Source organism: Canis lupus, chromosome 3 (genome assembly GCF_003254725.2).
Source record: "Canis lupus dingo isolate Sandy chromosome 3, ASM325472v2, whole genome shotgun sequence".
NCBI classification, from domain to species: Eukaryota; Metazoa; Chordata; class Mammalia; order Carnivora; family Canidae; genus Canis; species Canis lupus.
In genome coordinates this window covers 87,497,900-87,515,608 of record NC_064245.1, presented here as the reverse complement: position 1 = coordinate 87,515,608, position 17,709 = coordinate 87,497,900, and the positions used below count along the sequence as shown (strand labels likewise).

General features: G+C 48.2%; 1 protein-coding gene across 1 annotated transcript in view; it reads right to left on the bottom strand.

The window, feature by feature from the left end:
* Window positions 1–11,133, bottom strand: part of ADGRA3 (adhesion G protein-coupled receptor A3) — a 121,138-nt gene extending 110,005 nt beyond the window's left edge. The window contains exon 1 of the mRNA XM_025437227.3: window positions 10,880–11,133. Within this exon, the coding sequence (XP_025293012.1) occupies window positions 10,880–11,118 (239 nt within the window). The 5' untranslated portion in view covers window positions 11,119–11,133. The remainder of the gene's footprint in view (window positions 1–10,879) is intronic.
* Window positions 11,134–17,709: the final 6,576 nt, after the last annotated feature.

Sequence of the window (17,709 nt, the reverse complement as noted above, 5' to 3'; positions counted from 1 at the left end):
GAAGAAAAAAAAAAAAAGAAGAGGAAGGAAGGCTTCCAAATTCATTCCACAAGTCCAGCATTATCCTGGTACCAAAACCAAATAAAGACATCACAAAAGAGAAAAAAAAAGGGGGGGGGGGAGAAGGAAGAGGAGGAAGAGAAAAAGAAAAGTACAGGCCAAATCCTAGATGAACACATGTACAAAAATCCTCAAATTCAAAATTAGCAGACTGGATTGAACAATTCATTAAAAGGTACATTTACTGCAATCAAGTGGGATAAATTCTAGGAATGTAAGGATGGTTCAACATCCACAAGCTCAATCAACATGATATACCACATGAACAACATGATACACCACTTTTTTTTTTTTTTTTTTGGTTTGTTTTTGTTTTCTCTAGTTCCTTCAGGTGTGGGTTTGGATTTATCTGAGATTTTTCTTGTTTCTTGTTTCTTGAGGTTTCTTGAGGGCCTCTGTCTTGTAAACTTCTCTGTTAGAACCACTTTCACTGTGTCCCAAAGTTTTTAGAACCACTTTCACAGTGTCCCAAAGCTTTTTCTTTTTTTTTTTATACTAAAAGAATAAAGATTTTTATTAAGCATTGTAAGTTGCATTCAATAGCCTCCAGAACAGCATGCCACGACCCACCTACAATCAGTCAGACCCAACAGCAGTTCATTCTTGCACAATCCATGAGTTAGGGCAGAACTCCCTTCAACTTACAGTAATCCTACTCAGGTCTCACGGGCAGGGACTGGGGAATTACATCTCCTTTCTGATCTCTAATGTATGATGAAGAGCATCAGGAGAATTACATGAAAACGAATAAGAAGTGATTCTGATTTCAAAGTACATTGTTTGGAAACAGCAACAAAAACATCAAAATGATAAAAGTGTACCTGCTTCTACGAAATTCTTGATGGGAAAGTTCTCAAGAACTCTCATATTATCATCCCATACATGCAGAAAAAGCATTTGCAAAGTACAATAACCATTCATGATGAAAACTATTAAGAAAGTGGGTTTAGAGGGAACACACCTCAGTACAATGGAGGCCATATATGACAAACCCACAGCCAACATCATACTCAATGATGAACTGAAAGCTTTTCCTCTAAAATCAGGAACAAGGTGCGCCTGGTGGTTCAGCCAGTTAAGCGTCCAACTCTTGGTTTCAGCTTGGGTCATGATCTCAGGGTCGTGAGATGCAGTCCCACATCAGGCTCTGTGCTCAAGAGGAAGTCTGCTTGAGCTGCTCTCTTTCTCCTTCTTCCTCTGCCCCTCCCCCACTTGTGCACACATGCACACATGCACACTAAAATAAATTTTTTGAAAAACTACATACTACACTTACCAAGATGCATAGTGATTTACAGAATTGTTGAATCACTATATTGTACACCTGAAACTAATATAATACTGTACATTAATTATATTGGAATTAAATTTTTAAAAAACTATACTACAAAACTTTGGCAATCAGAACAGTATAATACTGACATAAAAATACACATAAATCAATGAAACAGAATAGAAAGCCCAGAAATAAACCCATTCTTATAAGATCAATTAATCCACAAAAAAAGGTGGCAGAAATATACAATGGGGAAAAGACAGTCTTTTCAAAAAAACGGTATTAGGAAAACTGGGTGGAGAGCTACATGCAAAAGAATGAAACTGAACTGCTTTCTTACACCACACACAAAGATAAATTCAAAATGGAAGAAAAATCTAAATATAAGACCTGAAACCATAAAACTCCTAAGACAAAGCATGGACAGTAATGTCTTGGACAATGGTCTTAGTAACATTTTTCTGGATATGTCTCCTCAGACAAGGGAAATAAAGGCAAAAATAAACTACTGGGACTAAATCAAACTAAAAAGTGTTTTGTACAGCAAAGGAAACCATCTACAAAGTGAAAAAGCACCCTATTGAATGGGAGAAACATTTGCAAATTGTATATCCAATAATGGGTTAATATCCAAAATATATAAAGAACTCATAAAACACTCAAAAAAAAACTAATAATCCAATTAAAAGTGAGCAGAGCATCTGGGTAGGCATTTTTCCAAAGAAAACATACGGGGGGTGGGTGTGTGTGTGTGTGTGTGCCAGGTGGCTCAGCGGTTTAGCGCCGCCTTCAGCCCAGGGCGTGATTCTGGGGACCCAGGATCAAGTCCCATGTCGGGCTCCCTACATGGAGCCTGCTCCTCCCTCTGCCTGTGTCTCTGCCTCTCTCTGTTTCTCTCATGAATAAATAAGTAAAATCTTTAAAAAAAAAAAAAAAAAAGAAAGAAAGAAGAAAGAAAGAAAGAAAGAAGAAAAAAAACATACAGAGAGCCAACACATGAAAAGATGCTCAACATGACTAATCATCAAGGAATGCAATCAGCAACACAATATGATGTCACCTACGCCTGTTAGAATGGCTAGTTATCAAAAGACAAGATATAATAAGTGTCGGCAAGGATGCTGAGAAAAGAGAACCCTTGTGCACAGCTGGTAGGAATGTAAAATGGTGCAGGCACTATGGAAACAGTCAGGAGGCAGCTCAAAATGTTAAAAATAGAAATACTATATGATCCAGTAACTCCATTGCTGGGTATTTACCAAAAGAAAACAAAAACACAAAATCAAAAAGATATATGCACCCCTATGCTTACTGTAGCATTATTTACAATAGTCACAACACGGAAGCAACTTTTAAATTTTTAAAAATTTTAAATTTTAAATTTTAAAATTTAAAATTTGTCCATCAACAAACGGATAAAGATGTGGTATATATACACAAAAAAGTATTACTCAACCATAAGAAAGAATAAAATTTTGCCATTTACAGCAACATGGATGGACCTAGAGTATCATGCTGAGTGAAGTCAAAGAAAGACAAATACAATATGATTTCATCCTACATGGAATTTAAAAGAAATAAATGAACAAAAAAACAGAAACAGACTCAAATACAGAGAACAAAGTGGGGGTTGCCAGAGGAGGGATGGGCAAAATAGGTGTAAGGGATTAAAAGGCACAAACTTCCAGTTATAAAATATTACATGGAATGAAAAGTACAGCATAGGGAATATAGTCAACAATATCGTAATGAATTTGGTGACCGATTATCACTATACTTAGTGCGCTGAGCACTGCACAGTGTATCAAACTGTCTAATCACTATGTTGGGTACCTGAAACTAATATTGCATGTAAACTATACATTATTTTTTTAAAAAATACACTACTTCAGTAAGTATCAAATACTTTAGGAAAAATACTTTTCCATTTTATATCTCTTCAAAACAAGATCATCTTGAAAGACTGTATGTTTTTCCTTTTCTTTCCTGGTTTTAACCTCAACGAGTTTTTTTTTTTTTAACTTTCTCTTTTATTAAGGATTTATAAGCTTACAGTTCATCGGGGAACACAGTTTCTTCCTATATATAATTTATATAGTTTCCTTTATATTTTTAAACCAATGAAATGAATAATGAAACCCAAATATTAACTGCCATAAGAGAATGCGATAAATTTATTAAAGCTGGATACTAGAAACATTAAAAGAAAAAGAAATGCCACTAGAGAACAGTAAATACCTGCAGTAGATTCTGGTCTTTGGTCAGACCCTGCTGTATGTGGGAAAACACAGATTTAAGCCTGGGCTTAACAGCTTACAAAAAGGAAAAAAAAGGAAAAAGAGGACCAGAGTGTTGGGGGTGGGAGAGAGGAGGAAATTGTTCTGAATAATCTTAGACCAATCCCTTAAACTTTCATTTTGTTCCCTTTAGACCCTGTCCAGGAGGGATCTGAGGGCAGGACATGCTTCCCTGGGTGACGAGCCCATGGGCTCGACATGGTAGTAAAGGCTGCCAAGACACACACGCGCCTTCCGGGAGATGCCCCCCACATCTCTGTTCCCCCCACGCTGACATTCCCTTACCAGCATGAAAAATTTCCGAAAAGTTTAGTCGTGAAGAAAAAAGAAAAAAAGAAAACCACAGCTTGGGAAACGATGCTTACTTTCTTTAAAACTCTCTCCTCAGACTAAAATTGTCTGCATTTGAACATAAATGTAAGCCAAACCACACATAAAGCATTAAAATTACATTAAATTTTAAAATAAATTTAGTCAGCAACAATTAAAACCTCATTGACCAAGTATGCATCTATCGCTTCCCTATCTTTGTAAAACCTGACTTAATAAGCTACTAAAATTTAACGGACTCTGTATCCTAATTTTTGTGTGTTTATGGAAAAAAAAAATGTTGACACAACAACAAACGAGTTGTGTTCTCTGGACTTAAGATTCCTGCACAGGAATACAGCCAATATAGAAAACAATGGCTTTCACACATGCAGCTAAATAGAAAAAAAAAAAAAAAAAATCACTGATTACACTAAAACTTTGCACTGTCATTTTCTAACTTATTTTAAAGAGCTTTTACTTCTGGTTGTATTTTTTTTTGGGGGGGAGGGGGTGGGTGGCGTGGGGGTTGCCTGTTTTTTAAAACCATCTTTACAGGCTCCTGGGAAAAGCAGCTGAACTGGAGCAAGGATCTCCAAAGGCTCCTGTGTTCTTTTGTTCCTGGCATTTTAATTTCTGGTTTATTGCCAAACCCACCAACTCCACTCATACACTCCTGATGCTGGAGCACTCCAAGCAGGCAAGAAGCAACAAGATTCAGAGGCTGGGTCACGTAAAACCTTCTCATCATTTTGGAAAAAACTTAAGATTTGCATTCATGGACCAAATGCCTAAGTCTGCCCCAAATCCTGCAATCTTTGAGCAACCTGCCTCCACACTGGTGTGTGTGTAGTCACCACACACATAAGATCACTTACATCAAACTAACTGTAAAGGGCACCTGGTGGCTTAGTAGGTTCAGCGGCCAACTCTTGATTTTGGCTCAGGTCAGGATCTTGGGGTCCTGGATGGAGCCCAGGGTCGAGCTCCGCCCTCAGCAACAGTTGCTTGAGACTCTCTCGCTCCTTCTCTCTTTGCCCCTCTCCCCCGACTTAGTGAGCTCTCTCTCTAAATAAACCTTTTTTTTTTTTTAGTGTAACTGTAAACAGATACAATAAACCCTTCTTGCATTGGGGACCCTACAGCCATGAAATGCTGACCTAAATAAAGAATTGTCCTCATTTGCCATAATAGAGTAAAAATCTGCATTCACATCCCTCCCCCATCCCTCCACTTGTCCTCTTGTCCCACCATCCGGTAGGTATCAACTTTGTGGGTATGATTCTTGTCAATCACGTAGAGCAGCTACGTTCCCAGCCATACTCCAGGCACTGGACTACGCCAGGTTTCGCGGTCCTTCAAGGGTATCAGCACACGCTTTAGAGGAGAGCAGTACCAAGTGTCACACAAAGTGACCTGGGAGCACAGACAGTAGACACCACCCGGGTTCAGAGAAGGGATGGATCAGAAGTCAGAGGGCGAGAGAAAAGCTCGAAGCAGTTGAGCTGGATTGTGAAGAACCCAGAATTTACCAGGATAGGGACTCCAGGCAAGAGTAAGGGACCCACCCAGATGTACAGGGCACCCGGCCCAAACCTGCTGGGGGGATGGCGCGAGGGAACCCGGCCCAGACTCTATTGGGGTGATGGTGCGATTACGTTGCATTAGGCAGAGACTTTGTCCATAGGACCGATCCTCAGATGAAAAAAATCTGGTCTTATTTTTATCCCTGAACACTCTTAGCACTGAGCATAGTGCCTACAGTATGCACAGCACCCCAAGGTATGCACAGCACCCCAGGGTATGCAGTGCCTCACAGAATGCACAGCGCCCCAGTTGCACAGCACCTACAGTGTGTGCAGTGCCCCACCATAAGCACAGTGCCTACAGTATGCTCAGTGCCCCAGTGTGCAGTGCCCCACAGTATGCACAGCGCCCCACCGTATGCACAGCGCCTCTACAATATGCGCAGCACCCCTACAATATGCACAGCACCCCTACAGTATGCACAGCACCCCACAGTATTCACAGCGCTCCTACAGTATGTACAGCGCCTCTACAATATGTACAGCACCCCAGTGTGCACAGCACTCCTACAATATGCACAGTGCCCCTACAGTATGCACAGTGGCCCACAGTATGCATAGTGCTCCTACAGTATGCACAGTGCCCCACAGTATGCACAGAGCCCCTACACTATGCAGTGCCCCACAGTATGCACAGCGTCCCTACACTATGCACAGTGCCTATAGTATGCACAGTACCCCTACACTATGCACAGTGCCCCTACAGTATGCATAGCGCCCCACAGTATGCACAGCGCTCCTACAGTATACACAGTGCCCCACAGTATTCAGAGCCCCTACACTATGCACAATGCCCCACAGTATGCACAGTGCCTACAGTATGCATAGTGCTCCACAGTGTGCACAGTGCTCCAGTGTGCACAGCGCCTAGTGTGCACAGCGCCCCTACAGTATGCACAGCGCCCCACAGTATGCACAGTGCCCCACAGTATGCACAGCAGTCCTACAGTATACACAGAGCCCCTACACTATGCACAGCGCCCCACAGTGTGCACAGCGCCCCACAGTATGCACAGTGCCCCACAGTGCCTGCACAACCTGCACCTGCGCTTGCTCCCCCCACCGCCCCCTATTCCCTGTTCCCCCCATCTCCGGCCTCCGCATCTCCCAAGCGGGGCGCCCACTCCTCCCCGGGCGCTGCACACGCCGTGGCTCCGAGGACCCGTCCTCCCGCGTGTCCCCGCGGCGCCAGCTCCCGAGCTGACCCCCACCACACCTGGTCATGAAAGCCGGGTCGGGGTCCCCGGCTCAGGGCACCGGGCCGCACCGCTACCGCAGCCCCAGATGCTTGCGCTCGGCCCGGCCTTCCTGTCCCTCGGGTGTGCTCACGGCCGAACCTCTCCAGGAAACACGCAGCTCCCACCGACCTCAACTCTGCAGGCTTCCTAAAGCATTTAAACAGGCGGCAGCACAGGATTTAGGGCTTAATTACAGACATTCTGCAGTTGTTCCCTAAATGCTGCCTTTGTGCAAAACCTTCCTTCCAACTAGGTTTAGGTTTCTAAACAATCCGAGCATTCCCTTTTGTCTACCTGACACTGAGCCGGGTGCATGCACTGGCTGAGGACCCATGATCAGGTCTCCGGTGGGAAAAAAAAAAAAGGAATATCGCTTTTTAAAAAGTAAAAAACCAAAACCCACACTTTACTTTGTGTGGAACAGTCTGAGAAAAACCTGGACTTTGCCCCTAAAGTATTGGACATATCAAAAATTTCTTTAAAAAAAAATCCTTTACCTAGAATCACTATGCAGCATCATGGGGGGTGGGAGGAACCCTCACACACTTCTGAAAAGCAAGGCTAAGTTTGTAAAACTTTGTATCACTGAAGTCCTCACAATTTTTAACACTTAAAATATCGAGCTGTACTTCAAAACACAAGACTAATTTATATTTCGAACAAAAACACTGAAAAGTTAAATTTTCATTCAATCTGGGTATAAAAAAAGGGGGGGGGGCAGGAATTAAAGAATTTAATTCTTTAATACCAAAGACTACATGATATAGGAAACCAGTGTGGTCAAGCTGAGGATTTCTCCCGGACCTCTCCACAAACACAGCTAAATAAGAAAGTAAGTGTTTGTTCCCTACAGTAGCTGAAGGGTCCGAGCTCTTGGCTATGCTGACGTCCAGTTCATCCACTAGGTAAAAATGACCTTATTTTCCATTATTTAAAAAAAAAAAAAAAAAAGGAAAAAGAAAAATTCTGTCCCGTTCACTTTCTTTGCAGCAGCCACATCACAGCTCAGCTGAACACGGCCACACCCAAGGGATTAAAATTAAAACCAGAGAGACTTCCTGTCCTTGACCTGGCCCTTACAGGCTCCTCTCTGACCACTCCAGGCAGTGGACACTTGCCCTTGACATCTTAGCAATGTCAACTGCACAGCCCAGCACAGCCAGCACCACTGCCCTCTGGAAGCCTGTGGGCACACCTGGGGGTAGGAGGGATGGGGAGGCGGGTCTCCCCACCCCACCCCGCCATCCCCTAAATCGTACACAGTTCCCCATCCCATCCTCCTCAAATTGGCTCAGGATCCTCAGATCCTGGATCCTGACAACTATGTCCCAAGGGGCCCTGGCTTGCCCACCTCAGTTTCTTTTGCTACATGTCCACCCCAATATTAGAGCATTTACCATATTGTTCTGAATTCATGAATATTTCTCTCCCAATACTTGTAATTCCTGAAGAAAGACCAAGTTTTTATTTATATTCTACAGTGAGTTGAAGAGTATGCCCCCAAGAGAGGCCCAAAGTTCTCACCCCTGGTGCCTCTGAAAGTGACCTCACTTGGAAATAGGGTCTCTGCAGATGTAATTAAGTTAAACGTCCTTAGATGAGATCATCCTGGGCTTAGGGTTGACCCTAAAGTCAGTGACCGGTGTCCTTGTTAGAGGAAGGACAATATTTGAAACACAGACTCACGGGGAAGAAGCCACCTTAAGACAGAGGCAGAGCCTGGCACTGGGATGCCACAGTCCAAGTCACGTCAGAAGCTGAAAGACCCTTTGGAGAAAGCGCGGCTCTGATGACCCCGTGACTTCCAGGGCTGCCTCCAGGGCTGTGAGAAAAGAAATTTCTTGTTTTATGCCACCAAATGTGTGGTAATTTGCCACACTCCCAGGAAACTAAGACCTGCCTGCTACCTAGGAAACGCTACACACACACACACACACACACACACACACACACACACACGGAACTAAGAAAGAGGAAGGCCAGGGGGAAAGATGAGAAAGCATCTGAACTGCACACAGGACAGCAGGGCCATGGACCTGCCGCTCAATCTCTTTGGGAACTTGGGTCACTTAAGCGGGCACGACTCTGATTTATTCCCTAGTGAAATGAGGGGGCTGGTCCAGAAGACCCTGTACCAGGTCTGAATTATCCTGACCCAACTGAATCCAGAACATCAGCTGATCCTTAAATCGCCGATAGGTCCTTCCCATTCATTAAATTCTATTAATTTCATTTTCCTCTAGAGAGGTTTCAGGTGGCAAGAAATATTGGATTAACGTGACTTTCCAAAGGCACCTATATTTTAATCAGTTCGTGAAAAGTTCACTGACAAATAGTCTGATAATACGCTCAAGAGGGATTTTCTATGCCACCACCTAAAAATCTGCAAAGCAAAACCAATTCACAGATAGCTGATTGAATACAGCTGAAACTGTTGACATTCGGGGGGGGAAAAAAAAAAAACTCGACCTAAACTTGAATCAGCTGGAGCGCCGCTGAACCCAAATGCATGATGACTAATTTCCGCAAAGTTATAAAGGGATCCCTCCAACACAGGGCTCTTCTCTTTTTGACTCGAGACTGTAATTAAAGGTCCCATACCCCAAATTTCCACTTCAAAGAATCCGGCTACGAAATAAATAAATACAGCTGCTGCCACTACCAAATGGTCAAGCGTCAGTAGAGGAGTCAAACAAAAACTATCTGACCCCTTTTCATTTCTCCAAAGACAGAAACACAGTTTTCCTGTGTTCAGAACCTTCCTTAATTCAAAAAAAAAAAAAAAAAAAAAGGAAAGAGGAGAACGAGGGTGTAATGAGATTTATCCTCCCCTTCCCATACATCCTGCTTAACTGGGGTCACATTAAAAACCACGTTTTAAGCTTCTCCGAGGTCACCCTGCTCCCCTTGCCTTCATGTTTTTACAGCCTTGATTCTTCTTTAGGAAACTTTCCAGCCAGAAGAAGGCAGAGGGGCCGAGGGCTCCTATCTCAGTTCGACTCAAGACGCATCGGAAACAAACTTCACCAAACAGATTCATCGTCCGAAGAGGACCCCAAGCGCCCGGCTGGCGACACGGGACCGTGAATCCGGGCACGAATGGGAGTTACGAGCCCAAAAACGTCTCCTTCTAGGTGGGAAACTCAACCACGCGGCCCCGCGAGCTGCAAGGCTTATCCACAAGCCCCGTTTTCAATCCCAAAGTTCTCGGGCTTTCAAACAGGAGCGCACAAACGCACGAAACCCGGGCGGGAGGGTGCCCGGCTCACCTGTCTTTCTCGCCCTTAGCAGCAACCCCAGGTTAAAAGGTGCTTTCGCGGGGAGCGAAAGGCCGGGAGAGCCCAGGGGCCCGGCAGCTGCGGGCGTGGGCGGTCCGAGCGCCCCGCCACCCGTCGTGCGCACTGCAGGTGGGGGCCCGCAGGTGGGGGGACCGCAGGTGGGGGGCTCGCAGATGGGGGCCCGCAGGTGAGGGTCCGCAGGTGGGGGGCTCGCAGGTGGAGGCCCGCAGGTGGGGGGCCCGCAGGTGGGGCGCCCGCAAGTGGGGCTCCCGCAGGTGGGGCGCCCGCAGGTGGGGCGCCCGCAGGTGGGGCTCCCGCAGGTGGGGGGCCCGCAGGTGGAGGCCCGCAGGTGGGGGGCCCGCAGGTGGGGGGCTCGCAGGTGGGGGGCTCGCAGGTGGGGCTCCCGCAGGTGGGGGGCCCGCAGGTGGAGGCCCGCAGGTGGGGGGCCCGCAGGTGGGGCTCCCGCAGGTGGGGGGCCCGCAGGTGGGGGGCCCAGGTGGGGCGCCCGCAGGTGGGGGGCCCGCAGGTGGGGGGCCCGCAGGTGGGCGCCCGCAGGTGGGGGGCTCGCAGGTGGGGGCCCGCAGGTGGGGCTCCCGCAGGTGGGGGGCCCGCAGGTGGGGGCCCGCAGGTGGGGGGCCCGCAGGTGGGGGCCCGCAGGTGGGGGCCCGGCGGGGCGGGGCGGGGCGGGTCCGGCGTCCCTGGCATCCTCACGTGGCCCCGGGGCGGCCGGCCCGCGCGGTCGCCGAGCCCCGCAGCGGAGCCAGCGCACAAAGCGCGGCCCGGGGACCCCGCTCCGAGGGGGCGCCCGGGAGGGCCCGGCGCGAGCGCTACTCACAGGGTGACCGTGCGGTTGGGCAGCGTGTCGGGGGGCAGGACCTGCGCCAGCTCCAGGCTGCTGCACACCACCTTGCCCTCGGCGGCGCCCGCCCTGCCCGCCCCCCGCGGCCGCCCGTCGTGCTTGCAGCCCGGGGGCAGCGCCGCGGCCCCGCCGCCTCCTCCCGGCAGCGCCAGCAGCGCCAGCAGCGCGAGCGGCAGCGGCAGCGGGCGGCCCCGCCGGCGCCCGGGCGGCTCCATGCTGCGGGCCGGGGCCTAGCGGGCCGGGCGGGCGCTCGGGCGGGCGGGGGCGGGGGCGCGGCGCGGGGCCGGCGGCGCCTGGGGCCTCGGGGCGGCCGCAGGACGGGCCCTCCTCGGCGCCAGCATGCTCCTTTGTCCGCCGCGGCCGCGCTCGGCCTGGGGGAGCCGCGGGGTCACGGCCGCTCTCGGGCCCCGCGGGAGCGCCGCCTCCTCGTCCTCGGCCGGCGCCGCCTCCCCCGGCCGCTGCCCGCGGCGGCGCCTCCCGCCTCCCGCCCCCGCCACGCCCCCGCCACGCCCCTCGCCCTCGTAGCCACGCCCCTCGCCCTCGTAGCCACGCCCCTCGGCGCCGCCCGCCCCTCCTCCCCGCCGCCACGGGCCCTCGCCACGCCCACACCCTCCTCGCCACGCCCCCAGCCACGCCCACACCCTCCTCGCCACGCCCCCTCGGCGCCGCCACGCCCCTCCTCCCCGCCTCCCGCAGCCCCGCCCACCGCCCCGTCCCCTCCGCCCCCTCGGCCCGCCGCGCCGCTCGCCCGTCCCGGCCCCGGCCCCGGCCCCGGCCCCGGCCCCGGCCCCGGCCCCGGCCCCGGCCCCGGCCCCCGCCCGCGCGGGAGTCGGGAGCGCCCCACGGGAGCCCGGGAGCCGGCGCCGAGCGCGGAAGAAAGTTCTACTGCAAACTCCAGCCACGGTGTCCGCTCTCCCTCGCATCCGTCCGCCGCCCGCGGACAAAGCCGCCCCGTGCGCCCCCCCCCGCCCCGCCCCGCCCCGCCCCGGGGGCCGGACTGAGAAGAGCCGGAGGGAATTTACCGGGAGACGGACGGGACAGGGAGCCGGCCCCCGACGGGCTGTCAGCCTGTGGACTGCCCTCTCCGTCACCCCCCCAGCATCCTCAGGGAATGCATGCCCCTGCCAACCTCATGATAGACGGCCGTGCTTGCTCCTGCACACCACCTGCTTTTGAATCACACTTTCACGGGGTGCATCGCAGTCCCCCCCCCCCCAGCGATTTCACGCCTTCTCTTGGAACACCGTAGTTTCATTTGTCCCACATGCACCCGAGCAAGGCACAGGCCCCCCCTCCTGGAACCTGGACCCTCAGGAGCTGCTCCTGGCCTTCAGCAACTCCAGCTGGGCTCCCTGGGAAGGATGCATGGGGTGGGGGGGGCGCTGGACCAGCAGCCCTTGGAAAGAAACGTTCCCCTGACATCCGCAGATACCGGAGTTGTGACCAGTTAGAGCAGTGATAATGGCCAGACTGGCCAAGACCCGCAGCTGAATCCGGCTCTCTTCTATGCAGGGCTCCAGCTCCGCACCCCCCCCTCCCCCCTGTTTGCAAGACCAGGGCTGACAAACCCTACCTTTAAATACAAGAAATACGCCAAGCTAACAAAACCTATTCTGTTGTCTTACCTCGAGAAGCACACCTTAATCACACACACACACACCCCAAAGTCCAAGTGTGTCTACAGATCCCTTGCAGCTCCACCCTGAAACCCAGCGGGCAGGAAAGAGCCAGACCCCAGTGCTCAGCCTTCCCGCTCCCAGCCGAGTTGCTTCCTGGGCCAGCTCTGTTCCTCAGCAGGAGGGGCTTTCTGCCCAAGTATGCAACCTGAGCACCCCCCCAACCACCCTCTATCCAGGCCCTCAGATGGTCACCTTCGGCCTAGCAGTGCACACAGCAGTGGTCTGCTCTTCCCTTGGGAGGACGATTCTGGAAAGAGACCTGCTCAGGACCTGGAAATACCCTGGGGATTTTTTTTTTTTTTAATTAATGCATTTATCTGAGAGCGAGCTCTCCTGCCCACAGGGCTGGCAAGTACAGGAGGAGCAAAGGGAAACGATCTTGACGGGGACTCTGCTGAAGGAACCAGGGGTCTCTCTCATGACCCCTGAGATCATGACCTGAGCGGAAACCAAGAGTCAGATGCATAACCCACTGAGCCACCCAGGCACCCCAGGAGTCTTTGATCAGTGAATTCCTGGGTCCTGGGTAAATTGGATAAGGGCAAGAAGCAGGAAAGGGACGCAAGCTCTTGGGGAACACAGCCCTTGGCCCTGGAGAATGTTACCTCTTGCAGAGGGGAGCTAAAATGGTGCCCTCTAAAATGCAGAGCGCAGTGCAGAGTCTTTCTTGTGTGGGCCTGAGGCCTTGGCAGAGTTGGTTAAAGGGACCAATTCCCAGGAATCTATGATTAGAATTTTCTCAATAGTAAACAGATGATCTCCATTTAACATACCCGCTTGTATTAATATTTAAATAGCACTTCCTTTGACCAACATTTTTTGAGATTCAACTACATAAACCCAACAGTAACCATTGCTAATGGTACCTTCTCTGATAGAAATATTCTAGGTCTGTGATGTCCAATATGGCAGCCACAGGTGGCTGTTTAACACTTGATAGGTAGCCAATGTGAGGTAAGATAATTTTTCAGTTTAATTTAATTTTTTAAAGACTTTATTTATTTATTCATGAAGAGACACACAGAGAGAGGCAGAGACACAGGCAGAGGGAGAAGCAGGCTTCCTGTGGGGAACTAGATGAGGGACTCGATCCCAGGACCCCGGGGTCCGCCCTGAGCCAAAGGCAGATGCTCAACCGCTGAGCCACACAGGCGTCCCTGGTTTATTTAATTTTAATTGATTTAGAGTTTAAAAAGCCCAAGGGGCCCAATGGCTACCTCATTGAACACCATAGACCTCCACACTAATGGGTAGAAAAAATGGGAGATCATCATTACCATTAAGTAGCTTTAAATCTATAAGTCGGGGGTGTCTGGCTGGTTCAGTCAGAAGAGCATGGGACTCTTGATCTCAGGGTTGTGGAGTTCAAGCACCATCTTAGGCGTGGAGCCTAACTAAAAATAAAAGATAAATACGTAAATCTATAAATCAGCTAGAAAGCAAAAATAAATGTTTGTGTTAAGTAGGCAAGATTGCTCAGATTTCTCTTGAATTCATGTAAAGAGTTATTATCCACTAACAAAACTATCATTGTCATCATCCATTTTCTTTATAAAAAAAAATAGAAGCAAAATGGAAGTTTTCAATAGCCATATTACCAGCATCATGGCTACAAATTGTCATGTGAACTTAGAATCTGTGCATATTTTCACATTTCTATCTCAGCCTATAGTTGAAACTGTGCGTGTCTGTTTTGATATTTGTGTGCCACGAGTACCAGCACCAATTAGGTACATATCCTCTTTTTACTTCACTACCATCACGAAAGTTATATAAAGCATAGAATTATAAGAAAAAGAATCTCAGGTGGTACCATGAATCCAAGAAGAAACATGGAAGAGATGAAATGTTTTATTATATAGGTGATCTCAGCCATTCTTGCACAGAATTCATGCTATCTTTGAAAAATAAAACTCCTTAGAGATCACGAGAGAGTGGTATCTGAAAGACAGAAAGAACTTTAGAGAGCATATCTCTCAACACTCTACCCTTTGAATCATACCACCCTCCTTTATCATCCTTTCTGTACCGGTACGGATTCATAAAAACGGCACGTCATCCTTTCCACGCTTAGAAAAACCTCAGAGGATGATTCTGGGTGACTGCTTACCCTCAGTGAAATCAGAAACTTCACTTTAATTAAGCTACCCCAGCCCTGACAGCCTCTTGCCAGACAGGTCCATCTACTGCTGATACCCCCTCAGGCATCGCGAACATCCTAGCATTTGAAGTTGTAGGACCTAATAGGTCCTTTCAGAGTTTTCACCGTGTTTGTGATTGTCCCACGTTAGAACATCCGATAGAAACACCTTGAGAAATCCCTCATTGACCGTATTTGTGTACACATCATCCAGGAAAGCTGCGTTGCACCAGCTGTTGCTTTAAGGATGGTAGATGGACCACATTCCAAAGCTTCTATGCTATGAATCTAGTCGTGCAGTATTATGTAAGGCTTGTAGGAGACACCAGAGAAGCGTTCCAAATGCATCGTCCCTCCTATTAGGGATAGGGTACAACTACGTATGTAGGAATATAATAAATAGGGGTGTGATACACGTATATGCCACCTTGTTTATTGTTAATAACTTATTTACGTGCTTGTCTTCTTCTTTCTCTACCACGAGCTCCTAGAGGCTTTTCCAACCGCCTTCTTAAATTACTCCCACCTCCGATCACTCCCCATTAAGTTACTCGAAAATCTAGACCGATCATCTGGACTGAGTCTAGATAACATGGCTTGTTCAAACCTGAAGATAGCTACCTTCTAAAATTTATTTGTTTACATTTTTATGTTGTTAGCCTCCCACACCACAACACCAGCTCTATGACACTCTTATCTACTTTTTATCGCAGACACTGTTGCATCTACCAAAGAGCCATTGCCAAACCTTTTCTCCCTTAAAGACTGAAAAAGCTAATCATTTTCCCAGCCTCCTTTGCAACCGTGGGTGGCCTTCTAGCCAAAAAGAACCAAAAGTTATACTGTGCAATATGATAGATGTTAGCTTTATATGAGTATTTAAGTCTAGATTAATTACAATTAAATAAAACTAAAAATTCAGTCCTTTCAACACAGTAAACAAGCCAAGTGCCCACTAACTATACGTGGCTGGTGGGTACCATTTTGGACCCACTATAGGATACTATGGCGCAAACTATAGGATACTTGCAATATCTCAGAAAGCTCTTCTCATCAACACCAGTCTGAGGGGGAGTCTGCAGAGAGGACTCAAGATAGAAAATTTTCTCTTATAAGAAGATGTCTCTCCCACCACCCCCATCCGCCCTGCTTTGGAGATGATAATGTGGGGACAGGAGATCTGGATCTGAAGCAGGTTATTTTGTGACCACCAGGTAAAAAGCCTAAAGGAAAATTCAAAAAATAACAAGAATGAATGGAAGGACAAAAAACACCATCTGGGTCACTGAGATCATTCTTGAGCTGGCAATCGAGCCTATGGACTCATTTTTACTGGTAATGCATATTCTCTGGTTTAACACCCCGTTGTTATGGTTTTCTAGTTCCTAGAACAGTGGACGTTGCAAGGAAGTCCAAAGTGTTGGTTGATTGACAGAGTTTAAATTTTGGTCATTTTAAGTTCCCAATATCCAACACAGTTCTTCACAGATATTAGCTGGTGAGAAAAAGCCTTGATGAATTAAATATTTTCGATAACTGGGCATGAACTTCCAGCTAAAGTCAACTAACTTGAGACGAATGATAGAAGTTCAGTCTTCTAGAATCAAAGGGCACCATGTAATGTCATGATTAAATTGGCAGCAGGAAAGAAGAGCAATTTTCGGCACTCGAAATGTCTCAGCGACACCTCTATAAACCCTGTTAGTAAACAAACATTCTGTGTGTGTTTTTGCACCATTTAGTGTTAATCTATTAAATGTAACAGCTGTAGTTTGTATTTTTAGTTGTTACGTAGCATGCGCTAGAATGCATGCTCACTCATTACCCAGGACCCAGATAGGAACAGCAGTGATATCTCAAACAACCCCCCAGCCTCTTTAGACAGCATTGGCTCCCGTTCAGACTGACTAGTTGCTAGAATTAGTGATCTTTGACAAGTCACTAAATCTTATCTTTCAAAATGAGTTTGAACTAGAACCATCTCTTAAGCACTATGATTTTATTCTGCCGAACCATGAATTCTCTTTTTGTTTGTCTGCTGCAGCCAGACTATTACTGGAATGTATCCCTGTGACAGTTAAATGCTCTCTTTGGATGACCAAATATCTTTCCGAAACAGTATATTCTTTGCCCACTCCCGTGTAATCACCATTAGTTCTAAATGTAAAGAGGAAAAATGAGGCAAGAATTGTCCTGCGGCGCCACATGGGGAATTACCTCAACGCAGTAGTAGCCTCCAAGTGCACGATCCGGCCGGTTACACAGAGGTTGTGGAGCAGAAGATGGGCTCACCGTTCAAATAAAGATACTCAAATCGGCCAGTTGATCGCATCCATGTAAAGCACTTGGTGAGAAGCAGAGGAAAGAGGTGAGGTTGGCTAAGGCACGTAGGATGGAATGTAGATGAAAGATCACGTCACCTGCACATTGGGCCACCTGGTGTTCCTTTGAACTATCTGAGTCCATCTATCTGTCTCTCTCCCTTCCAACTCAGACACGTCAATCTTCCCCACTGCTGATATGGTTGCAAGGACCAGAGCTGAGGTTTGAGCAAGGTGATCCAATAGACGGAAGGTATCTGGGGCCAACATCTCACTTGCTCTATTAGATGCAGGGGTCATCGTGCCTGACCATGATTATCACCTGCCTGAGAAGCGGCCATGGGTTTTATTTGTGCGTCTGGGACAGAGGACACATAGGGCCAGATTGGGTATCACGAATGGAGAGCCCATTTCCAACCCAATGCATATTGAGTGCCTCATATGCCTTATGCGTATTTAGTGAGCTGTCAATACTTGGTGCGTAGCGGTTCCTCCATCCTTTCCTACCTATGGGTCATTTTCTCACATGCCCCATCATTTTTATCTGTTTAGCACACACGTGTCCTACTTTCTTTCCCAATGTCTACCATGTGTCATAAGCTATTTGCTCCTCTACTTAGTGTCATCTAGTCCCCTTCCTTTTTTCTTATTTTTATAGCAGAATTA